Genomic DNA, 22,655 nt, shown 5'->3' with positions numbered 1-22,655 from the left:
TTGGGCAGGTTGGGGTAGTTTCTGTGGTACGGGTGCCCTGGGGAGGAGGCGTTTGGGGGAGATTAACGTGTTTTTTGGGGTGTTTTTGCAGAATATCCAGCTGGCCGCCGAGGCTCGCAGCGCCCGCACGTACAGAGATGAGATCGACTCCCTCAAAGAGAAAGCCGGCAAACTGGACCGGCTGGAGACGGAGCTCTCCCGCTGCAAAGAGAAGCTGCACGACGTGGACTTTTACCGGGCGCGCATGGACGTACGTGAAAACATGTCTCCCGTTTCCCTGGATACGGCGAGCGCTTCTTTCTACATGGTCCCCGGCCCCTTAATACCTGGAGCTGGAGCGGTTAGCGAAGCCTCGCCGAGGCGTTTTGTGTAATTTAGGCCCCAATCGCTTTTATCGTTGCCGAGGTGAATCTCACGCAGGAAGAAATACTTTTCCTGGAGACGCCTTCTTTCTCAACAAAAAAAGCCCATAAATAATCTGGAAAAAACCCAGATACCGTATTTGCTCGATTATAAGACGAGGTTTTTTTCAGAGCAAATGCTCTGAAAAATACCCCTCGTCTTCTAATCGGGGTCGTCTTCTAATCAGACCTCAAATAGAGGTCTGATTAGGAGACTAAGATCCAGATCCCCCGCACCGCTGCAGGGGACCTGGATCCTCCTGTCTCACCCCCCCCCCATCATACACACACTTACCGGTGCTTCCTGCTGTACTGCCGGGGCAGCGGGTTGACGTCTACGCGATTCGCGTAGACAACGTCCGCTGCAGCCGGAAGGAGGTGTGGCTAGCAGCGGGGGTTGTCTGCGTCCGTCGCGTAGACCTTCCCCGACTGTCAGAGATCAGAGTTCCCCGCACCGGAACCGCACCGGTGCGGGGAACTCTGATCTCTGACAGCCGGGGAAAGTATACGCGACGGACGCATACAAACCCCCCCTGCCAACTGCACCTCCTTCCGGCTGCAGCGGAAGGCGACGTCAACCTGCTGCCCCGGCTGGAAGCACCGGTAAGAGAGGGCTGAGAGGGGAGAGAGGGGTGAGAGGGGGGGGGGGGGAGAGTGTGTGTGTGTGTGTGTTAGTTAAATGGGGGTATAGGGTGTGTGTGTGTGTGTGTGTGTTAAATGGGGGCATAGGGCATTTCTGGAGTGGCCTAAGGGGGCATTTAATAGAGCACTCTGCCTCCTGAAATGCCTTATACCTCCCTATATGCCACTCTGCCCCATAATATGCCTTTTAACCCCCTAAATGCCAGAGTGGCATATAGGGGTATAAGGCATTTCTGGAGGCAGAGTGCTCTATACAATGCCTTTTAACTCCCTTAATGCCACTCTGCCTCCTGGAATGCCTTATACCTCCCTATATGCCACTCTGCCCCATAATATGCATTTTAACCCCCTAAATGCCAGAATGGGATATAGGGGTATAAGGCATTTCTGGAGGCAGAGTGGCACATAGGGGGTCAAAAGGCATACCATGGGGCACAGTGGCATATAGAGGGTTAAAAGGCATATCATGGGCCACAGTGCCATATTGGTGTGGCAAGCCTGGGGGCAGATGTGCGTAACTGGGGGACAGGTTGGAAAATACAAGGAAATAAAAACAAAAAAAATATTTTTCTCAATCATAGCTTTTATTTAAAAAAATAGTTTACATGAATTAACATTTACTGGTAAAACGTAAAACTTTTTTCCTTTAGGGTCGTCTTATATTCAGGCTTTTTCTTTTTTTCCTAAGTTAATATTCAGATTTTGGGGGGTCGTCTTATAATCAGGGTCGTCTTATAATCGAGCAAATACGGTATTACAAAAATGAAAATGTTACACGTCGCGCCGAATAAATGGTGAAAAAACACTTATTTTATATTTTTAACTACAGTTTAGTAGAACAGATTTATTGTAATTAATTATATGCTGTGCTTAGAATTTGTTTTGTAACTGGTGCAGGACTCTGGATTAGAGAAGGTTGGGGTGTGCACGCTAAATGTATGAGAAAACCCTGCATTAGACAAAATATTTTTTAATCAGTAGAAATAATTAACGCAGAGAGTTGTTTTTTTTTTTTTACATAACGAGGTTTAATGTGAGTTTTGGGTCCGGTGCTGGAATTCCGGAGCGCAGCGAGCGATTACCGCTTGCCAGGGAATGCACTTTGTCGAAACTCTCTTTTTGGTGGAAGATTAAGTTTCCTGACTCGTTTGGAGCCGGAGGGCAGGAGAAACACGAGCTCGTTAACCCTGAACGCTCCGCACTATGATCCGGTTACACCTCTTGGGGCCCGGGGGGGGCACTCACGTCCTGCAGAGTGCAGGGGGGGGGTCCCCCAGATAACCTCCCAGCGGCTTCCTAATAATGTAACTGGAAATATTTTACTGACCAGTCCGGTCAGTAACTGTCAAAAACATGTAAAAAAAAAAAAAAAAAGTATAAAGTGGCAGGTGGGAGATTTTTGACTTTTTTTTTTTTTTTTTTTTATATTTAGTAAAGCCTTCCTGCTGTTGCCCACAAACATTTATTCTGTCCCTCTTTGGCCCCCCAGATCCCGGGTGCCCCCTCTTTTCTAGGAGGTCGGAATGTTTGCTGGGTATGAGGGTATCGCAGGGTTCTACGGCCCTAAAAGCCCCGATAATGTGTATAGAAACAGCAGGGAACGGCTTTATAAATTGAACGGGGTAAAATTTACCCCTCAGTAACACAAATACCCTCGCAATAAGGCACAAACCTTCACCCCAGCCACGCCTCTAACCACACCCCCTAAAACAAAAGTGCCCCTCTTTGGCCGTAGTAAATATTAGGAAATGCCCCCGCACCGTCCTGGACTGATTAATTTACCCCTTTTTGCTGGGGATACTGGGGTATGCGTAGTAGATGTATGTATGTGTATGTACATATATATATACATATAATATGTTTTTGTGCACGCGCGACTCACCGACCATCGTGTCTTCTGCAGGAGCTGAGGGAGGATAATCTGATTCTCATCGAGACCAAAAGCATGCTGGAGGAGCAGCTGGCGGCCCGCGCGTGCGCGGACAGACAAACTGCACGACCTGGAGAAGGAAAATCTGCAGCTGAAATCCAAACTTCACGACATGGAGCTGGTGAGAGCCCCGCGCGCCGTATTATCGTTATCGTTATTATTATACCCTCCAAAGGGGGCCGCGGGGTCTAACCTAGATCTAGAGTCTGCCCCGCAGAGCGCCCCCCCTCCCGGGGGTTATCAAACATTATTCCACGCTTTAGGAAAAAACACAACCGACGCCAGAAAATATCCGTCTCTGTTCAGTGGATTTCATTTGAATTTAGATGGGAAAAAAAAAACCAAAATTCCAAATTGTTAGGAGAAAAATAATACCCCTGGAATTAAGAAATGGAACAGAGAAGTCAGGTCTAATAAATAAATTCTAAAATCGTGAATTTATTATTAATCTGGATTTTAAGCGTCGGCGTCTCCCGTAATCCGGTCGTTTATGAAGCGCTGTAACTCTCAGCGGTCGTTGCGCCGGACGCTGCGCTCGTTCTTCTTATTCCCGTTTTTATGCCGAATGCGGAATGTCATCGATATAAGAACTCTTCGTTTTTTGTTAATGTGGCAGAAATAAAATCATTTCCGCCCCCTGCCCGTTTCTAGGATCGTTATTCGGACAAAAACCGGATCGAGGAGCTCCTGGAAGAAAACATGGTGTTGGAGATGGCGCAGAAGCAGAGTATGAACGAGTCCGTGCAGCTGGGCTGGGAGCTGGAGCAGCTGTCCAAGAGCACCGACCTGTCAGATGGTAAGCGGGGCGTTATCCAGGGGGCCGGGGCGAAGCGATAAACTCCTCGGTGCCCCTGCTTTACTGCACTGCTTCGTGCATCATGTACTATGGCACTAGATTGCAAGCTCTTCGGAACAAGAATGCAATAAACTACATTGTGTCTCCTGCCATCTCAACCAATAAGGCATAGCAATGATCCCCCTTTGGGCAGATTATTTACATTTTACTAAATGGGGGGGGGGGGGCAGTCGACTGTACGGATTTTTGGCTCTAGACCACCACGCCTTGAAGCTCCTGACGGTAACTCTTTAGAGCACTGCTTAGTGCATAAGCCCCCGATGATTCCTGTGCCGATGTAACGCCGCACGCTGTTTAAAGCTCCGTAATCCCTACACATTTCATCCATTATTATAAATAAATATTATTTATATATAATATTATATAAAGGAGTAGTCTTTGTTTGTCCGATGATATAAATGAAGAACGTTTTTTTCCCCCCGACGTGTTTGTAAATCTCCCGCCTCTCTCGTTCTCGATCGAAATCAGTTCATCATTTTATTTCTAGCTCTGTATTCGTTGACTTTAGCTTCAGATTCGTCTCCGGTATCCAACGAAGGAACCGTTCTTTATTTCCGTCCTATTGTTCTCATCAGCTAGAAAGTCGTTTGTGTTCGAGATGAACGAATCTGCATCCAGTCGGATCCTGAAGCTGGAAAAAGAGAACCAAAGTCTGCAGAACATCGTCCAGGAGTTACGGGAGACCTCGCTGTCCCTGGAGGAGAGCAGCCGCAAAGGGCAGGAACTGGAGAAAGAAAACCAACAGCTCAGCAAGAAGGTGAGAACCACGTTTTATGCCTTTACCCCAACTACAGCCGTAATGGAGCATCTCATGCATGGCGTTGGCTTCTTGGCATCGGTTCAAGGTGTCCTCCATATGTCCTGAGGTCAAATTAAATATGAGGTTCCAATAAAAAAAAATGTTTCAATATTCTTTCCTTAATTGTTTGTTTTCTTCTCATCACCAATAATTCCTAAAGATTGAAAGCGTCTACGAGCAACTCGAGAAAGAGAGGACAGAGCACCTTGGACCTTGAAAGTCTGAGCGAAGATCTTTTGAAGGACCAAGGAACATCTCTCTCGAGCCTTGGAGAATGTAAAATCTGAGAAGGACAGGCAGGTAAAGGAAATCTCGTTAGTTTATCAAATGCATGGAACGTCCAGGAATAATCTCCAGCGATACAATGAGATCTTTTTTTTTTTCTTCTTGAGTAGATCAGAGATCTGGAACAGGAAAAGCAACACCTCTCGCAGGCTTTGTCCACTCTTCGGGAAAGGTCCCAGGTGAATGCCGAGGCAGGGTGAAAGAAATCGAGATGGAGAACAAAATTCTTCACGAGACCATCACGGACACCAGCGGCAAACTAAGTGAGGTGGAATACGAGAAGAAGCAACTGCAGAAAACGATGGACCAGGTCAAGGAAAAAGTCGAGAGAGTAGAAGAAATGGAGAAAGAGGTCCATCGGCTGGAGAAGCAGAACGAAAGGTTGACAAAGAAAGTGGCGTCTGTGAAAATCATTGAGGAAAAAGTGGATGCTTTGGAGAAAGAAAACGGGAGGTTGGAAGGAGATAATAGAATGCTGAAGAAGTCTTTAGACACCTTGCAAAATGTCGCTATTAAGTTGGAGGTGTTGGAGAAGGAAAACAAACAGATCGACGAAGAGAACTTAGAACTCAGGAGAGCAGTGGAATCGATGAGGTTCTCTTGCACGAAGATGACGCAGATTGAAAGAGAGAACGGCGATCTTCAAAAGGAGAAAGAAGAGCTCCAAAAGAACGTAGAGGTCCTAAAAGCGTTGGGGAAGAAGTCAGAACGCCTAGAAATCAGTTATCAGGGTCTTACTGATGAGAATAGGAAGTTGCAACATATGTTGGAGGCTGAGACCAGGAAGGTCCAGGAACTGGAAGCAGAGATTCAGGAGGCCGAGAAGGAGAACAAGGAACTGCAGAAGAACTTGGAGGAAATGAGGCTGTCCAACAAAAGGCTGGAGAGGCTGGAGAATGAGAAGATGACTATGGAAGAGGAGATGTCGCAGTTGGAGAAACATATGAAAACTCTAGAAAAGGAATCAAAACGACTGTGGCACCAAGTGGAGCTGAAGGACGCCATCTTGGATGACAATGCGGTCAAGATAGCGGACTTGGAGAAAGAAAGCCGAACGCTAGACAAGGAAGTATCAAAGCTGAGAGAATCGGCCGCAAAAATACGGGAGCTGGAGAAGGAAAATAAGAACCTTTCTTCAACAATTAACCGTTGACAAGAGGACGCTAGCGACGTTAAGAGAGGTAAGATCTTAAACCATAAAGAACCGTAAACGAGAATTCATACTGTCACGCATTTATTACAAGTGTTAAGTATCTTTTTACAGTAACATAGTAACTAGTAAGTATGTTGCTATAGGCTCAGGGCCCCTGATTCTCGCACACATCTCAGCGGTGAGATATAGTGTTCGCTTCCACGTAATATTTCATTTTTTTATATAAATTGGGAAGTTTATTTTTTTTTTATTATCTATGGGTTCTCGGTAGCTATCAGCAATGTGATATCGGGTATCCGATGAAGCGACTGAAATACACGTTATTAACATGTTTCTTTACGGCTGGATCTCAGGTTTTCTTTATAACTACGTGACTTTGGTTTGTTTTGCAGGATTTGGTTTTGGAGAAATTAAAAACCCAACAAATGTCCAGCGAACTGGACAAGCTAACCTTGGAACTGGAGAAGATCGGTTTAAACAAGGAGCTGATGCTGCAGGACGAAAACAGCAACGCAGAGAGGTGAGCGGCTAACGAGGGGAAGGGACCGCCGATTGGGGTGGAAGCTGCGCCTATGGGTACCCGACATGCAGAGCGGTCCCTGGTGGGGTTCATTTCTTATTGTTGTTCTTTAGCAAACTGTCAGACCTGACCGCGATATCCGTGTAACTGTTACAGGAAATATAAGATTCTGGAAAGCAAGATGGAGTCCACCATGAAGACCACCGCTGGCCGTGAAGGAAAGCAAGATCTTCGTGCTGGAGACGCAGGTGGAAGAGGCTCGCGGGCTCAACCAGCAGCTCCAAAACGAGCTGAATTTGGTACAAAGCCCTAAATTTATTTATGTTATAGGAAAAAAGTGTGGGGCAGGGAAGCTGCTTGGTATCCGCATTTCTTGCCATGATGTCGTACCCACCAGGAACCTCAGGGAATGGAATCTGTGTTTTTTTCGGCAAAAGATTTAGAATTTCCGTGCCGCCAAGCATGCCTATTATAGAATGACTCGGCCTTGTACAGAGGGCTCGCTTTCGTATGAAGCGAGCGGTTTGGTTTCAGCTGTCGAGCCGGCAGCTGTCTCGTTGACGGCTGATGGATTGTGAATGTCCGAGAGACATCGAGCCGGCGGAGGGGACAGGTGAACGATTCCCAGCTGTTCCGCGTCTCCAGTAATTACACCCCCCCCCCCCCGGAAAACAATATTTAAAATGCTGCATAATTAATTAACATCCTTTCGCTGAATGGTGGGTAGGGCAGACTGTCCCGGGGGGTATAGTATAAACCCCCCCCCTGCTAAATCTAGAGCCGTGGGCGAATGTTAGTCTTAGAATTGTACTTCCGACACCCAAAGCATGTATATATATATAAATTATTTATATATATATCTGGTCAAACGTAGACTTGATGTCGGTCCGCCGGATCTTTCCCCGTCTCTCGATAATAGGAACCGTTGATAAGTTGTGTAGAAATAACCGAGCGCTCCTGTGTTGCAGATAAAACAAGATATCGGAGTCCACAGCCGGACTCAAATGGAAAAGCTTCAGAATTTGGGTAAAAACCCCAGAGAAAACCCAGAGTATAAGAGCCAGGCACAGAACGGCGAGAGGGAGGCCACCCGGGAGCTGCTGAGGGTCAAAGACCGAGCCATCGAACTCGAGAGGAATGTAGGTTCATTGACCAGAAGACCATTGCCCGGTCTGTTTGTGTGATATCTGCCTCCCGGAAGGGGTGGTTAGAAAGCAGCCGCGGTTTACAGAGCGCCTCCAGGAAGCTAGTTTTAAGAAGTTTAGGGTTTTTGGGCTCAATACGGTCCGTGGTTTTAATGACGTTGTTTGGAATTGACACGATGGTCATCTGAAGAGAGGCGTCCTTCTTGTATGACGTCTTCCATGTGCTTAGCTTGGACATCTTGCATGCGTGGGTCCCACCGATAGCCTTTTATATATATATATATAAATATAATTAGTCCCTTCATTGCTTTGTATGGACTTCGCTGGTCCATGAACATTTCAGCCAAAGGATATAAATAAACATGGGTGGCCCGGCGGAGTCTCAGAAGACCTGTAGATGTTCCACAGACTCTCTTTCACGTTTTGTTTTCTCTCTGGATGGCCATCCGCAGAACGCAGCCCTGCAAGCCGAGAAGCAGCTGTTCCGAGAGCAGCTCAAGCACCTGGAGTGTCAGAACGCGTCTTTGGACGACCAGATGAGGACCTTACAGAAACAGGCGGCCTTCCTGCAGGAACATAACACGGGCCTGCAGACGCAGACGGCCAGCCTGCAGGTGGGGGCTCATCTTATGTCTACTGGAGTGTCCACAGAAATTAGCGATGCCTCAGAGGTCCCCTCGTCGGAGGGCGTGCGTTGCGCTGCTTTAACACGCGTCTCGCTGGCGTATTTCAGGTGGAGAATTCCGCCGCCGCGTCCGAGCGCTCCTCTCTGAAGTCTCAGATCTCGCAGCTCCAGAACCAGCTGTCCGCTCTAGAGAGCGAGGACGAGGGCCTCGCGCGGCAGGCGGAGGGTCTCAAAGCGGCCCACGAGTCCCTGCTCTACGACCACAACCACCTGGGCTCCCTGTACGAGCGTCAGTCTGCCGAATACGAGGCTCTGATCGGCCAGCACGGCGCTCTGAAAACCCAGCACAAAGCTTTGGAGCAGAGCCACCGCCGCCTGGAGGAGAGGTGAGTGGACGGAAGCCCCGGCGGCGCAGGCACAGGGGGTAACGCCGCTTGGCGGCTCCTCGTCACGCTGCCGACGCCGCTCCTTTTCTGTTTGCAGTTTTAACGTCTCGCTGAGACAGAGAAGCGAGCTGGAAGAACGAGAGAAGATCCTAAGAGCTGAATGCGAAGCCCTGCGGCAGGAGAAGAGGAATCACCTGGCCGCCTCCGACGAGAAGCAGAAGCTTAAGGAGGAGTTGGACAGGTGGGGTCCCTCGGTGCCCCTTCCGTGTGTGGTGGAGATATGGACGGGCGCTGGGGGGAGGCGGGCGTGTTTATTCGCGTATATTGTATGTTGCAGGTTGAATTTCTTGCACGGGGAGCTGCAGAAGGAATATACGAGTTTACACAAACACACCAAGGACATGAAAACCGCCCTGAATAACGCGCAGATGGAGCTGAACCGCTGGCAGGCGCGATTCGACGAGCTAAAGGAGCAGCACCAGACCATGGATATTACCCTGACCAAGCTGGACAACCACTGTGAGGTACCCGGGGCAAACGGCACTCAAACCCCTATTACCCCATCCAGCAGAGGGAGCCCCATCCCGGGCAAATAAGATGCCCTGATACAATTCTAAAAATACACAACGTAGAATCCGCCGGCAGATCGGCCCCATCCGGCCCCCGTCTAGTCGCCCGTTTCTCCTGCTGTAAAGACTCAAACCTTAATCAGCCGTTGGTCTCGTCTTAGATTCAGGAGCCGTATGTCTGTCCCATGCATGTTTAACCCCCTCACTGTATTACCCTGTACCACGTCTGCTGGGAGGCTGCTCCACTTATCTACCACCCCCCCAGTAAAGTAAAACTCTGTGGGAGTAATAAAGTATCTCTTATCTCTCCGTAAGTTCATTTCTTAAATAACTTAAACTGCAAATTTAGTGGATCTTTTTGTAAAAATTACTTAAAAGTAACCCACGCGGTGAGTCTTGTGACTACTTGCCGGTGTCTGGCGCCTTAGCGTGCGTTCCTGCCGTGACCTCGTTACATGTTCCCGGTACTCCGTTCGCAGCTTCTGTCCCGTCTGAAGAGTAACCTGGAGGAGGAAAACCATCACCTTCTCAGCCAGATCCAGATGCTGAGCCAGCAGAATCAGATGCTACTGGAGCAGAGCATGGAGAGCAAGGAGCATTACCACGAGGAGCAGAAGCAGTACATGTATGTGACCCGGAGCGCATACACGCGTGTAACATACGAACCCTTGTATCGCAGCGTGAGCCTCATGACACGGTTTCATTATATGCACATGGTTTTAGACTGGTACCCCATGCAGCCAATGGAAGGTGGAATCTTTGCCCTGCTTATCTCCCATTGGCTGGTGACTGTTCCAATTTAGAACCCTGACCTATAGACTCCAGCTGATGAATATTCCGTATAGAACAACTAATAATAATTATTGAAATGTTGGATTATTAAAGTTCTTTTTCTCTGCAGCGACAAACTGAATGATTTAAGAAGACAGAAGGAGAAATTAGAGGAGAAAATCATGGACCAGTATAAATTCTACGATCCTGCGCCCAAAAAGTAAATCTCAATGCATTATGCTTCGTTTTCCCCGAAACGCACCATTCCGTAGCCCCCTGTGGGCTGTCGCTGTCGTATGATAAGCAGCTCGTGGGCCGGCCGCGGACTCCGCTGTATCCGTTGCTGCTTCTCTCTGTGTTCGTTCTGGTTTGACTTTATTTTTATATGATTTTTCAGGAAAAACCACTGGTCGGGCGCCAGAGCTCTCGCTAGACTGATTAAACCCAGGAAAGAGCATTCGAGGGAACGATCCAAGTCCTGCGCGGAGGGTCTGACCCAAGCGGCCGATACCCTGAACGTAGCCTCGTCGCCGTCCACTTCCCGGCCCCTCCGGGTGCAGCAGGACAACTTGGACAATTCTTCTCTGGGCTCGGAGGAGAAAGACGGCTCCAGGGTATTATTAACCAAAGGTAAGGGGTTCTCCTCGGCCGCCTCCTTTCAAAAAGTTGCTGAAATCAGCAAATCTCATAAAAATATAGAGCAGGAAAAATTTCTAGAGATTATTATTGTTTTGTATAGCGCTACCCTATACCGCGGCGCTGTACAATGGATATTCATGCCAGCGTAAGCGCTTGTAACGTTCCTGTATTGGAAAGATGCCCCTCGACGCGAGTCTTCTGGTGGCCGGCGGTGGTCCGGACTCGAGGTGTTTGTTAGCCACTTGTTCCGCTCTGTTCTTTTCTCACCCCGGTGATCTGTTTGCCTTCAGCAGCTCCACGCAAAAAGTTTCCGTTCTTGAAAAGCAAAAGTCAGGACAAGGAGAAGTCCGCGCAGGGCCAGCGGCGTTTCTCCAAGCGTCTGCGCTTCTGGTCGTCTCTCGATATCCCATCGTCTCGTAACGGCTCTGTCTCTCTCCCGGAAATCAATGACTTCTAACGCTCGCTTCTTCTTCGCCGGGCTTTCCAGGGCTATGGGGGAAAAAAAAACCAAAAAAATTTAAAACCCCCCCCTCCAAAAAAAATATATATATATATTTCCCCAGGACTTCTTTTGCACGCACGTAATCTGTAAAACCAGCCATGTGTCATCGAGCAAACCGCTGAACGAGATGAAGACCGCTTTTGTTAATTGAAATTAAGCCACTTTATGTAAAAAAAAAAAAACACAAAACCCCCACGCATTTCACAATCACCAAGCAAACTGTAAGTTGTGTGGCCCCGAGCTCGGGCACGTTGTATGTGCGTCCGCGGGGGGCGTTAAAGCCCCCGTCTTGCTTTCCCTGTTTGTGTGCAGATACAGCCGGTTTGCCCTGTGTGTGTGCGTTTTAAGGCAATTCGGCTGGTGAAGCCGGTATATATACCGTTTCCGGAAGCCGCTCGCATGCCTTCTCTAACACCGACCCCCCCCCCCCCCGCTTTCTTGTCTAACAAAACATTTGCCGTGATTCCGTCCCAAATACCCCAGAACGCGCTGCACGTTGCGGACCTCGTATCTCCTCGGGTTGGGGGGTGAAGTTCTCAGCGGGTAGATCTTAGGTGAGTCCTACCGTAGGTTATAAATCTATAGATAGATATAAATCTTATCAGGCTCATCCATCACGACAGTAAAACCTTTTACCCTCGTACGGTTTCCGGCTGCTTCCGTTTCATCTCTTTGCAAACTTTTAGATGATGTTTTCAATGTTGCAACCCCCCCCCAAAAAAAAAAACCCCCTTTGTGACGGGGATTCCTTATGGTTTAACTTCCTTAAAATAAAAAAAATAAAAAACGCTCTGTCATTCGTTTCTGACGCAATCGGACGGAATTTTCCCGAATCCGTTTAAGGAAGGCGGTTTATGAAGCGAGGCGTGAAGTTCTCCTTTCCGTCGGCACAGAAATGTAACGTAGACCGGAGGTTTTTCTTCTCCTATCCACTTCGGCCCATGGGGGGCAGTTGGAGGCATGGGAGATGGTGCAGGCTCCTGGGGAGACCCCGGGGTATATAAAGAACAATTAAAAAGTAATCCGCTGGAACATTGGTTTCCATAGTAACAGCTCCACATTCCGCACTTGCACTGGATCGTCACAGTTGAGATGGGATTAGGTTCAGGGCCCCCGCCCCTGTTTGCGCGTTCTCGCCCTCGCCGGCCCCCGTGGTCACCACGTTCCTCGTGTCTGCCGCTTTTGGCTAGGATTTTGCGTTGCGTCGCGCTCCTTACTGTTTTTTGTTGCTGCTTTTGTTTAACGTATTAACCCTTACCTCGCCTGAAACATTACAGAACGGTCGTAGCCACAAAGGAGGATGAGGGGGGGGGGATAGTTTCTGTGTTCAGGAACTCTTCCTGGCCTTGGAGGAAATATTATATATATATATATATAGATAGATATATAGATAGATATATATAAATTATTTGGATATTATTACTCTTGTAGTAGAATTCCGCCCCAGGCACTCAAAGTCCATGGGGATTCCTAGTTCAGCTGAGGAGCCGCAGGTTACCTGCGATTGTGTCTTTCGTTAATCTCGCGGTGGATACTTTGTATCTTTAAGCCGTTCCCCCTCCAGCTGTTCCCGTTTTGTGGCTGCGCCCCCAGCTCTGACGCGTTTCGGGCCCCTCCTGGTTCACGCCGCTCTCCCCCATCTCACTAAGCTGTCCTTTTGCCTCCGTCAGTTCCCACCGACGTCGGCCACAAGCACCACCGGATGTCCTACCACGCAGGAGACCAGGACGAAGCGGAAGGATTGGGAAGTCTCTCCCGCTCCAGGAGGATGGAGGCCGCGTCCAGAGCTTTCTCCGCGTCTGCCGTCCACCTGCCGTGCGCGGGACCCGGCGGCAAAACCCAGCAGCCGGCGGGACCCAGAGGTGACTGAGCCAGACCGCGCTCACGGGGAACGTTAGACCGTTTGGTCTTGGTGGATAGATGCTGGCGTCGGTGGGGATATTGTGGTCACGTTGGTCTTGTTGACGACATTCTTCTTGTTTTTAATCCTTCCGTAGGATTCCCCTCAGATGATAACCTCCATGACCCAGCGCAGGAGGCTGAACCCGGCAGCGCCGGACCCCGGGGTAACTTTCCGTTATTCTGTCCTCTGCTGGTTGTCTGCCATCTTTCTGTAAACATCTTCCGGGAATTTATTGTGATTTTTCTCATTTCAGAGCCCCGGCTGAGTTCTATAGGCAGTAACAGAAGTACTTTGAACAGCATCTCACCCCTCACCCTGAAAGGTACAAGCCCCCGGGGCACATTTACCTCTCCGGAGTTATCGGGGATGCAATTAAAGTATCCGTCACAGCCGCATAACATATACGCATTATATTGTAAGCGCGTTTTGGGCCGAATATGTGCTTAATGTCCATATTTTTAGGATCTTCTGGGCATCTGCCAGGCAGAACAGAGAGTATGAGCAGCGAAGACATGATCCCAACCAAGGATGTGGCGACATTACCCCGAGACCACCACCTGTGCCGCTCCGTCAACAAACCAGAGTCTTCGCTCAGCAGAAACAGCCTGGCCTCTTACAACAATCCAGAGAAAAGACCACCGAGTCGTGCTCACGTCCGGCCCCGATCAGGGTCTCCCGGAAGCGAGATGGTGACCTTAGAAGAGTTTCTGAACGAGGGTAACCAGCTGTCTCCCCCCTCAGTAAGTTACCTTTCTGAACGGGGTGGAAAAAATGCTCTAGATCCGTGTAGTGTCATATAGCCATGTAAAGCGTCCCGTGGGGCAGATACAGAGGCAAACGAACGACGTATATATCCGTCCGCATTGTCGATAATGTTTTTCTTTGAGTTTGTCCGTAGCGGGGGGTGGGGGGGGATTGGCTGATGCATTGGGTTGGGTGCAGCACTTTGGTGCCCTCCGGTGGTGTATAAGAATAACTATCTTCCTACAGTTTGTGTGTGTTGGGGGGTCTTTGCTGCCTGCTTCGCTCATCCTGTTTCTCTTCCTCGCCCCACCGCTTCCCTTACAGCGCAGGCACAGTCTAAATGACAACGAGCTCATCACCCTGCATCAGTTTCTATTAGAGGCTGAGACCCTCCATCCCTCCTCCCAGCCCCCTTCTCCCAACCTAAACCCCAAGGAATCTCCGCAGACTGCCCCCCGAAAGCACTCGCCGTCCCCGGGATCCTGTGTGTGGAGGAGCAGCTCAGACAGGGCCAGCAGGAGAGCCACATCTCTGTATATTCCCAGGGTATTCAACCTGCCTGCACCTTTGTTTCACTTTCCACCACCCCAAACTCATCCCTGCACTCACCCCCATCCACTCCCACTCACCTCCACTCACTGAGCATGAACACTAACACCTTCCTAACTCTCCAGCGGCCAGCAGGCTAATGTTGTAAGAATGCTGTCAACAGGAAAATAGCCTTTTTTGAAGTAATTTGTTAATTTACGGCATTTTCCCTTTTTCCTGCGCAGGATGCGTCTGGCTGTAAGGATGACATGCTGGGGGATTACTTTAAGAAGGCAGGCGAAGCTCCAGATTTTGGTAGCCCGTTGCTGCAGTCCGGCTACAGAGACCCGCAGCCGGCGAGCCGCATGACGACGTCCGTCAGCTTAACTTTGGATTCCTCCGACGGCAGCGGCGTAAAGCCGGGAGCGCAGGCGAAGCCAAACCTTCGGCAGCTGGGTGCTCAGACTAGCCCCCTGAGCCTTCATCACCGCGGACTTGCACATCAGTCCGTCACGTTGTCCAAGCAGACTCCCGAACCGCAGCGCCCGGCGTCTCCCTCCAGCAGGGGTAGCCCTCTGAGCAGGTCGTTCAGTGTGGCCACCGCTGACCTCCTAAAAGCCAACGGCCCAGACCCGGGCAGACTGGAGAAACCGGAGGTGGAAACACCAGTGGGAAAGGATTTTAGCAGTCATGTGCTGAGATCGTCTACTCCTTTGGGCTCCCAGACATCCCTTAGGGAACGTCCAGCATCTGCAAGGGTGGACGGCGCTCTACGCGGCGATGAATCCCGCTGCCGGCCGTTAGATACCAGGCGCCTGTCCTTGGCCGTTCCTAAAGAAGACCAGAGGATGCATTCCGTTCCATCATCTGCCGGCTTGCAGCAACATCACGCGCCCGTCCACGGCTCCACCAGGACCAAGACCAGACCGATCCCTCGCTCCGGAGAAGTGGTGACACCCGTCAGACCCGTCTCCACCATCCCAGAGGTGGAAGTCTCGCAGGGTTTGGTTTCTGGCGAATCTGCGAAGACCGCAAGCGGCGAACGTCACTCTACACTAAACGTTGAGGAAGAACCCAACAAAAGAAGTTCCTCCAAAGGTACGCCGGCGTCCCCAGACCCAAGTACCGACCCGCAGTCTGTCTGGTACGAGTATGGCTGTGTCTGACCCCGGCGGTCAGAACACGACTTTCCTCTCTCCCGGTTCTGGAAAAGACTTCCTCAGAAGCGGCAGGCTGAATAGATCGCCCCGGATCCGTATCACCGGTTACTTTATGCTTCGTCGGTACTCTGCTCTTCTTTGCTTCTTGGTTGAACTTTGTTGGTTCCACCAGAGAATCCAAAAAAATGAATCCCTGGTTCAGTCTCATCCGTACCAATGCCATCGGTGTATGAACATTCCAGGTTCCGGGAGACTAAAACTCCCATCATCCGGAGAAAAGTAAAGTTGATATCACAGCCTCCTTTCCTGCTTATTACCAGCCGCCGCTGCCTCCATGTTGGCGGGAAGGGCGCGGTGTAAGGGTACCGCCGAGGTTTCCCAATGCTGTCTCCCGCCTCTAATTTAACGATTTTCTTGCGCGTTAATAAACTTTCTCCACATCGCTTTGTCCCAAACCCTCAACTTCCTTTCTCATTTGGCTTCCTACATCCACATTTTTTTGTCTTTAGGATTATTTATGGTTTAACGCCATCATCGATTGTGTTTTTCATTCCACGTTGAGGATGCGGCGCCTTAATACCCCCCCGTAACGACTGCTGCTTTTAACAATGGCTGCTGATGCGTGCGCGTCCCCGTTCCGATTTCTCATGGCTTTTTTTCACACATAAAAATAATTCTAAATATTTCTAGAGATTCAGCTCACTACTAGGGTGCTTTTTCTACAAAGTCCTTAATAAAATGGTGTGTTTGGGAGCCGCGTGACTACTGAACTTCAATCCTCGACTACTGATATTTATTGATATGAATGTGTCCAAAGCCGCCGTCATCCAATAGATAAACGCCCCAGAATTGCCTCTAAGGAAGGGTTAATAAATTAAAGGTCCTTTTCCACGTATTTGTTACACTAAACGCTTAACAATTAAACTTTTAGGACTCTATTTTTCAGCTATCAGTGCCTGCTTTGAAGTCACATGACAATTAACAATTCCCTGGAAAATTCCAACACACAAAACAAATATATTATTTCTTTCACTTTAAAGGTGGTTCCTAGGGGGTGATTTGGGTCCTCGGAGTGACGATTCTAATGCTGCGTTTAGTTACAAAATGCTAAAGAACACTTTTAAGGTGAAATCATGGAATTTCTGGAGTTCTTTAGGATCCTGTATTCTGATTGGCTCGCAGTTTTACGCTGTATTTGTGTGCAACGTCTAAAGGTTTACGAAAGGCTTGAAAAACACTGAAGGGTCTTGTGAAACGGGGTATGTACGTATGATGTAAATGACTTTATTGTGAAGCTCGGACTTTGTAAATAACGTTTTGTGATTAAATTAATTTCCTGACAATGCCCGTTTAGCAGCCGTCCCGAGGAACGATGATCCATTAACCCGCATTTTGTCTGTTTTTGGAGTTCAGCCAAAGTTTCAATTCATCGTCCCTATGGTGCAACCTTTTTACTGTTTTCTATAATAATTGGTGCGTTTCCATGACAACAAATTACGCGTAAAATCCATTTGCCTGTCTATCGTTCTAGATATGAAATTTGGTTATATTCTATTTCTTTTTTGTTGTTTTTGTGATTTACTATTCCTTGTTTGGAAATTCCTTGGATTATACAAATAAATTATGACATCACGCGGTTCCGTGTGTTTCATTGCTTTAGCGTGAGCCCGTCTGCGGGTCGTATGATTTAATATTCTAACATTATAAGTCAGAACTAATTAAGGTTCTATAATGTGCCGCCTCTAAAATCGAATGGTAACAGAGAAGTAATCGCTATAGTAACTAATAGAATGTTCTGAGTGACTGCTCCACTTTAACTCCTCGACAACAGAAGTGCTCTTATAGAAACCGTATTATTCTTATGTGTCTGGCTGGCTGAGGGTCATAGGCAGAGCCACATACGTGTGATGTTCCCATCACATGTGGGTCTGCATCCTGGACCCACGGGGAGGCTGAGAGACGCGGGGTATTAAACAGGGATTTTACCGGAATCTTTGTAATCTGGTGTTTATATGACATACCATTTAACCCATTAAGGGCTGGAGGAGTCATCCATGCGCGCAGCTGTCTGACATAATGCCCAGCTCTGGATGAGAGTAAATAAGCAGACAGATTAATACCCCAGCAACCGCCCTCTCTGTAATATACACAAAGCCTCCGCGACCGGCGGCCCCCCCCCCACAAATATGTGACCGGTACCTGACTCTCACCTGCGTGCGCAGTCCGTAACTTCTCCTCCGGGACTCCTGTTGGTTGTGGGGGGCTCGTTCCCCACCCCTCGTGGCTCCGACAGCTGTGAAGAACCTCTGCCCGTTGCCCTATTCAAAGCAAATTTACCCCAAAATCTAATAAACCATAAAAAGTCTGACTGCATAAAATCCTTATCAGAATCTAACAGCTGCGTGATAATAAGTGATTTCATATAATTTATGAGGCATTTAAAAAATTAAGACAGTTTTAGTCCTTTTTTTGTAATTAATGCGGGAAGCATTTCATCTCTGTGCCAGACGATTAATGAGACCCAGTCCAGGTGCGTTTACCCCGACCACCCAGGGCAAGAATGGCATCATTAAAGATAAAGTCCCATGTGTGACATATTATGAATAAAATACCCCCCCAGCGCTGCATACAGTAATATAACCCCCAGCGCTGCATACAGTAATATAACCCCTAGCGCTGTATACAGTAATATAACCCCCCAGCGCTGTATACAGTAATATACCCCCCCAGCGCTGTATACAGTAATATAACCCCCCAGCGCTGTATACAGTAATACAACCCCTAGCGCTGTATACAGTAATAACCCCCAGCGCTGCATACAGTAATATAACCCCCAGCGCTGTATACAGTAATATAACCCCGCCCAGCGCTGCATACAGTAATATAACCCCCAGCGCTGTATACAGTAATATAGCCCCCCAGCGCCGTATACAGTAATATAACCCCCCAGCGCCGTATACAGTAATATAACCCCCAGCGCTGTATACAGTAATATAACCCCCCAGCGCTGTATACAGTAATATAACCCCCTAGCGCTGTATACAGTAATAACCCCAGTGCCGAATACAGTAATATAACCCCCTAGCGCTGTATACAGTAATATAACCCCCCCCCGGCGCTGTATACAGTAATATAACCCCCTAGGGCCGTATACAGTAATATAAACCCCCGACGCTGTATACAGTAATATAACCCCCAGCGCTGTATACAGTAATATAACCCCCCCAGCGCTGTATACAGTAATATAACCCCCCCAGCGCTGTATACAGTAATATAACCCCCCCAGCGCTGTATACAGTAATATAACCCCCCTAGCGCTGTATACAGTAATATAGCCCCCAGCGCTGTATACAGTAATATAACCCCCTAGCGCTGTATACAGTAATATAGCCCCCAGCACTGTATACAGTAATAACCCATGAGCGCCGTATACAGTAATATAACCCCCGTGCTGTATACAGTAATATAACCCCCTAGCGCTGTATACAGTAATATAGCCCCCAGCACTGTATACAGTAATAACCCATGAGCGCTGTATACAGTAATAACCCCCAGCGCTGCATACAGTAATATAACCCCCAGCGCTGTATACAGTAATATAACCCCCAGCGCTGTATACAGTAATATAACCCCGCCCAGCGCTGCATACAGTAATAACCCCCCAGCGCTGTATACAGTAATATAACCCCCAGCGCTGTATACAGTAATATAACCCCGCCCAGCACTGCATACAGTAATATAACCCCCAGCGCTGTATACAGTAATATAGCCCCCCAGCGCCGTATACAGTAATATAACCCCCCAGCGCCGAATACAGTAATATAACCCCCTAGCGCTGTATACAGTAATAACCCCAGCGCTGTATAGAGTAATATAACCCCCTAGCGCTGTATACAGTAATATAACCCCTAGCGCTATATACAGTAATATAACCCCCCCCAGCACTGTATACAGTAATATAACCCCCCCCGGCGCTGTATACAGTAATATAACCCCCTAGGGCCGTATACAGTAATATAAACCCCCGGCGCTGTATACAGTAATATAACCCCCAGCGCTGTATACAGTAATATAACCCCCCCAGCGCTGTATACAGTAATATAACCCCCCCAGCGCTGTATACAGTAATATAACCCCCCCAGCGCTGTATACAGTAATATAACCCCCCTAGCGCTGTATAAAGTAATATAACCCCCCAGCGCTGTATACAGTAATATAACCCCCCTAGCGCTGTATACAGTAATATAGCCCCCAGCGCTGTATACAGTAATATAACCCCCAGCACTGTATACAGTAATAACCCATGAGCGCCGTATACAGTAATATAACCCCCAGCGCTGTATACAGTAATAACCCATGAGCGCCGTATACAGTAATGCAAATGAAGCCTGTTCATCACTGAGCCATTCTATTGTTCCCCACAGGCGGTATAAGGGGTCGGGGGTGTTAGTAGATTGGGGATCAGATAGAGTGAGAACTCGTATAATATACAGCTGCCTGAAAAAATCTTATGGGGCAAAAACTTTCAATAAGGCACAGGAGATTTGGAAAGTATTAATTTGATGCTAGGAATAAAATGAATTTGTTGGGAGATCCATGCGGCCGGCCGGCGGTGGCCCATCCACCATCACCCAACACAGTTTCTGCCCCAGTGATCTGCCCCCACATGGTGAGTAATCACTGGGGATCATTGAGTCCTCACTCGGTATTGCAAAACCTGGAATTTATCTTTTCTGCATTTTGGCGGCCGTCCCGCCAGCCTCCTCCATAATCCGCCGTGATTCAGTGTCCGGAGGGGCCGGCGATGGATGGAGTAAACACTCCGAGGATGTCTGTGTTTAAATTATCAGCTCTTAAGCAGGGAGTGCCTGATAAATCCGCGCAATAATGCATCGCGTCCGCTGCCAGAAATGTCATTTATTTATTGGGTTATTTTAAAAGACACCTGGCAGGTAGAGAAAGGTCTGCCAAGCGCCCGCATCTAATTCTGTAACGGTCAAAGCAATTTATGCCATTGAAAGAAACACATATGTGAAGAGAACATATATGTGAAACCCATATATAATATAATACACAGTATATATATACATACGCTTACGGAACGCATATAGGTTTATTTTACTGTAAATTGACTCGCAGGAAAACTATTACTCACCAATCCATACACACATGAAACACTGGACGGGGGGGACCCATGTGGGAGGAGAGGAGCCGGAGAGGAGGGAGAGCACAGGAGAAGCAGAGGATAGGGCAGATCTGGGTCTGCATCAGGAGGACAGGGGCAGAACCGGGGCTGCGTCGGGGAGAACAGGGGCAGAATCTGGGCTGCATCAGGAGCACAGGGGGCAGATCTGGGTCTGCATCAGGAGGACAGGGGCAGAACCGGGGCTGCGTCGGGGAGACGACCGCACATCTAGGTTTGGGTCAGGGGGATAATCGGATGAAGGGATCCCCCTTTGCTTGGGAAGTTCTGCTGGAGATGAATTCATTCACCCTCTGCTGACATTTGACCCACCATGGACCCCGAGGTGAGTGCCCCGGACCCCTTTACTAGATGGTATTGGGGTGAGGGGAGCCGGCTCTCCCAGAGATATCGGGTTATTCAGTAAAATTCATGTGAGTTACAGTATCAGCTACTTATCTCAGTTCTAGAAGGTTTGTTACCTGGTTGTATTCTCACCGCCACCGGGTACAGGTATCCCCCCCGGGATAACCCACAGGGGCTTCTCACCCCACTGAACTGAGCAAAGAGCAATAAAACAGCGAATTACATTTTTGACTAAATTAGTATTATCCTAAAATGATGTATTTAGCCGTCTACATCCACAGTAAATTCTATAGAACAATGTCAGACGCAGATAACGCCAGTAATAGTTTTATTAAACTCCTGGGTCATTTCTATAGCACCTACTGATGCCGCAGCGCTGTACAACCAGGCTGCATGTAACAATGACATATTTAAAACGCACAGCATCACAATACTCCATATTCTAGTACATTATATTCATTCGTTTTGGAGGATGGACCTATAAGGTGGAATAACCGGTTGCTTCACCGATGAAAACCATCATTTCGTAATTAAATCTCATAATTAAATTTGGTTTATGGTTAAAATGTTATTCTGGTTCAAAGTCTAAAAAAGGTTTTAAGGAAATATATATAAAAAAACTGATTTTAAATAGTTCTTTACTTGTAAATTGTTGGAGCTTTATAAATAAGAGATAATAACAATAATAATATAATGATAATATAATAATAATTACTTACTTATCCCCAAGGGGTCTATCCTACATCACCACTTTCACACTTTTCGTCCGATGTATCTGGGGCTGCCCTCGTCCAATCACCTGTCGCTTTCTGTACCATGTGACGGAGAATGTGGGAATAGGACGTGGGGCATTTTGAAAATAACGGGTCCATCGGTCGGATACTATTTATTTATTTTATTCACACCATAAACCGTTTTCCCCCGTAGGGGCAGCTCTTCTATTCATCCATTTTGGTAAATAGCAGTTGGTAGCAGAAGCCGTGTATTTAGACCATATGGAACCCCGTTGTCACGGCGAGACCCCTAAGACCCCTATATACATATGCCGGATAATTACGCAGAATTTCGCTCCTTTAACGAGGTCGTTTCCCTGGGATTCTCCGTTCTACCTCCCTGATCCGCGTAAAGCAAGTGTATGACCTGCTTACCGAGCGTCCGCATCGATTCGCATTCATTAGCGGCCTCTTGACGTACGTTCATTACGGACCCTCTGGGGATTACCTGACACGTACAGGGAGCTCTCCAATCTATCCTCGCGTCATCAGCAATTAATCCGTAAAATGTGCTCACAAGGAAATCCTTCAGCTTCTTTCCGTCCCCAGTAGACTCATAGAAAAATAAGAAAATAGAAAAAATAAAGCAGGATGAAAAGATGGAGGGAGAGGCGAGACGGAGAAGAGGGAGAGGCGAGACGGAGAAGAGGGAGAGGCGAGACGGAGAAGAGGGAGAGGCGAGACGGAGAAGAGCGAGAGGCGAGACGGAGAGGACGGAGAAGAGCGAGAGGCGAGACGGAGAGGAGGGAGAGGCGAGACGGAGAAGAGGGAGAGGC

General features: G+C 48.2%; 1 protein-coding gene across 1 annotated transcript in view; it reads left to right on the top strand.

Annotated features, from left to right (window-relative positions):
- The window catches only part of LOC149273584 (protein Daple-like), a 32,019-nt gene extending 16,455 nt beyond the window's left edge, over positions 1–15,564 (top strand). Inside the window, 28 exon segments of the mRNA XM_089506129.1 lie at positions 92–250; positions 2,947–3,012; positions 3,014–3,094; positions 3,625–3,769; positions 4,405–4,586; positions 4,789–4,824; positions 4,826–4,873; positions 4,875–4,928; positions 5,024–5,102; positions 5,105–6,045; positions 6,047–6,094; positions 6,459–6,586; positions 6,743–6,791; positions 6,793–6,885; positions 7,555–7,725; positions 8,184–8,345; positions 8,465–8,742; positions 8,840–8,983; positions 9,080–9,266; positions 9,791–9,936; positions 10,213–10,302; positions 10,480–10,712; positions 12,894–13,085; positions 13,221–13,289; positions 13,380–13,448; positions 13,610–13,866; positions 14,195–14,416; positions 14,644–15,564. Coding sequence (XP_089362255.1) covers positions 92–250; positions 2,947–3,012; positions 3,014–3,094; positions 3,625–3,769; positions 4,405–4,586; positions 4,789–4,824; positions 4,826–4,873; positions 4,875–4,928; positions 5,024–5,102; positions 5,105–6,045; positions 6,047–6,094; positions 6,459–6,586; positions 6,743–6,791; positions 6,793–6,885; positions 7,555–7,725; positions 8,184–8,345; positions 8,465–8,742; positions 8,840–8,983; positions 9,080–9,266; positions 9,791–9,936; positions 10,213–10,302; positions 10,480–10,712; positions 12,894–13,085; positions 13,221–13,289; positions 13,380–13,448; positions 13,610–13,866; positions 14,195–14,416; positions 14,644–15,564 — 5,250 coding nt within the window.
- The last annotated feature ends 7,091 nt before the right edge of the window (positions 15,565–22,655 follow it).

The sequence above is a fragment of the Sceloporus occidentalis genome, unplaced genomic scaffold (genome assembly GCF_023333645.1).
Source record: "Sceloporus occidentalis isolate IW3139 unplaced genomic scaffold, rSceOcc1.0.p SCAF_365, whole genome shotgun sequence".
In the NCBI taxonomy this organism is placed as follows: domain Eukaryota; kingdom Metazoa; phylum Chordata; class Lepidosauria; order Squamata; family Phrynosomatidae; genus Sceloporus; species Sceloporus occidentalis.
The sequence above is the reverse complement of the archived record's forward strand: the minus strand, read 5'-3'. Positions and strand labels throughout refer to the sequence as shown.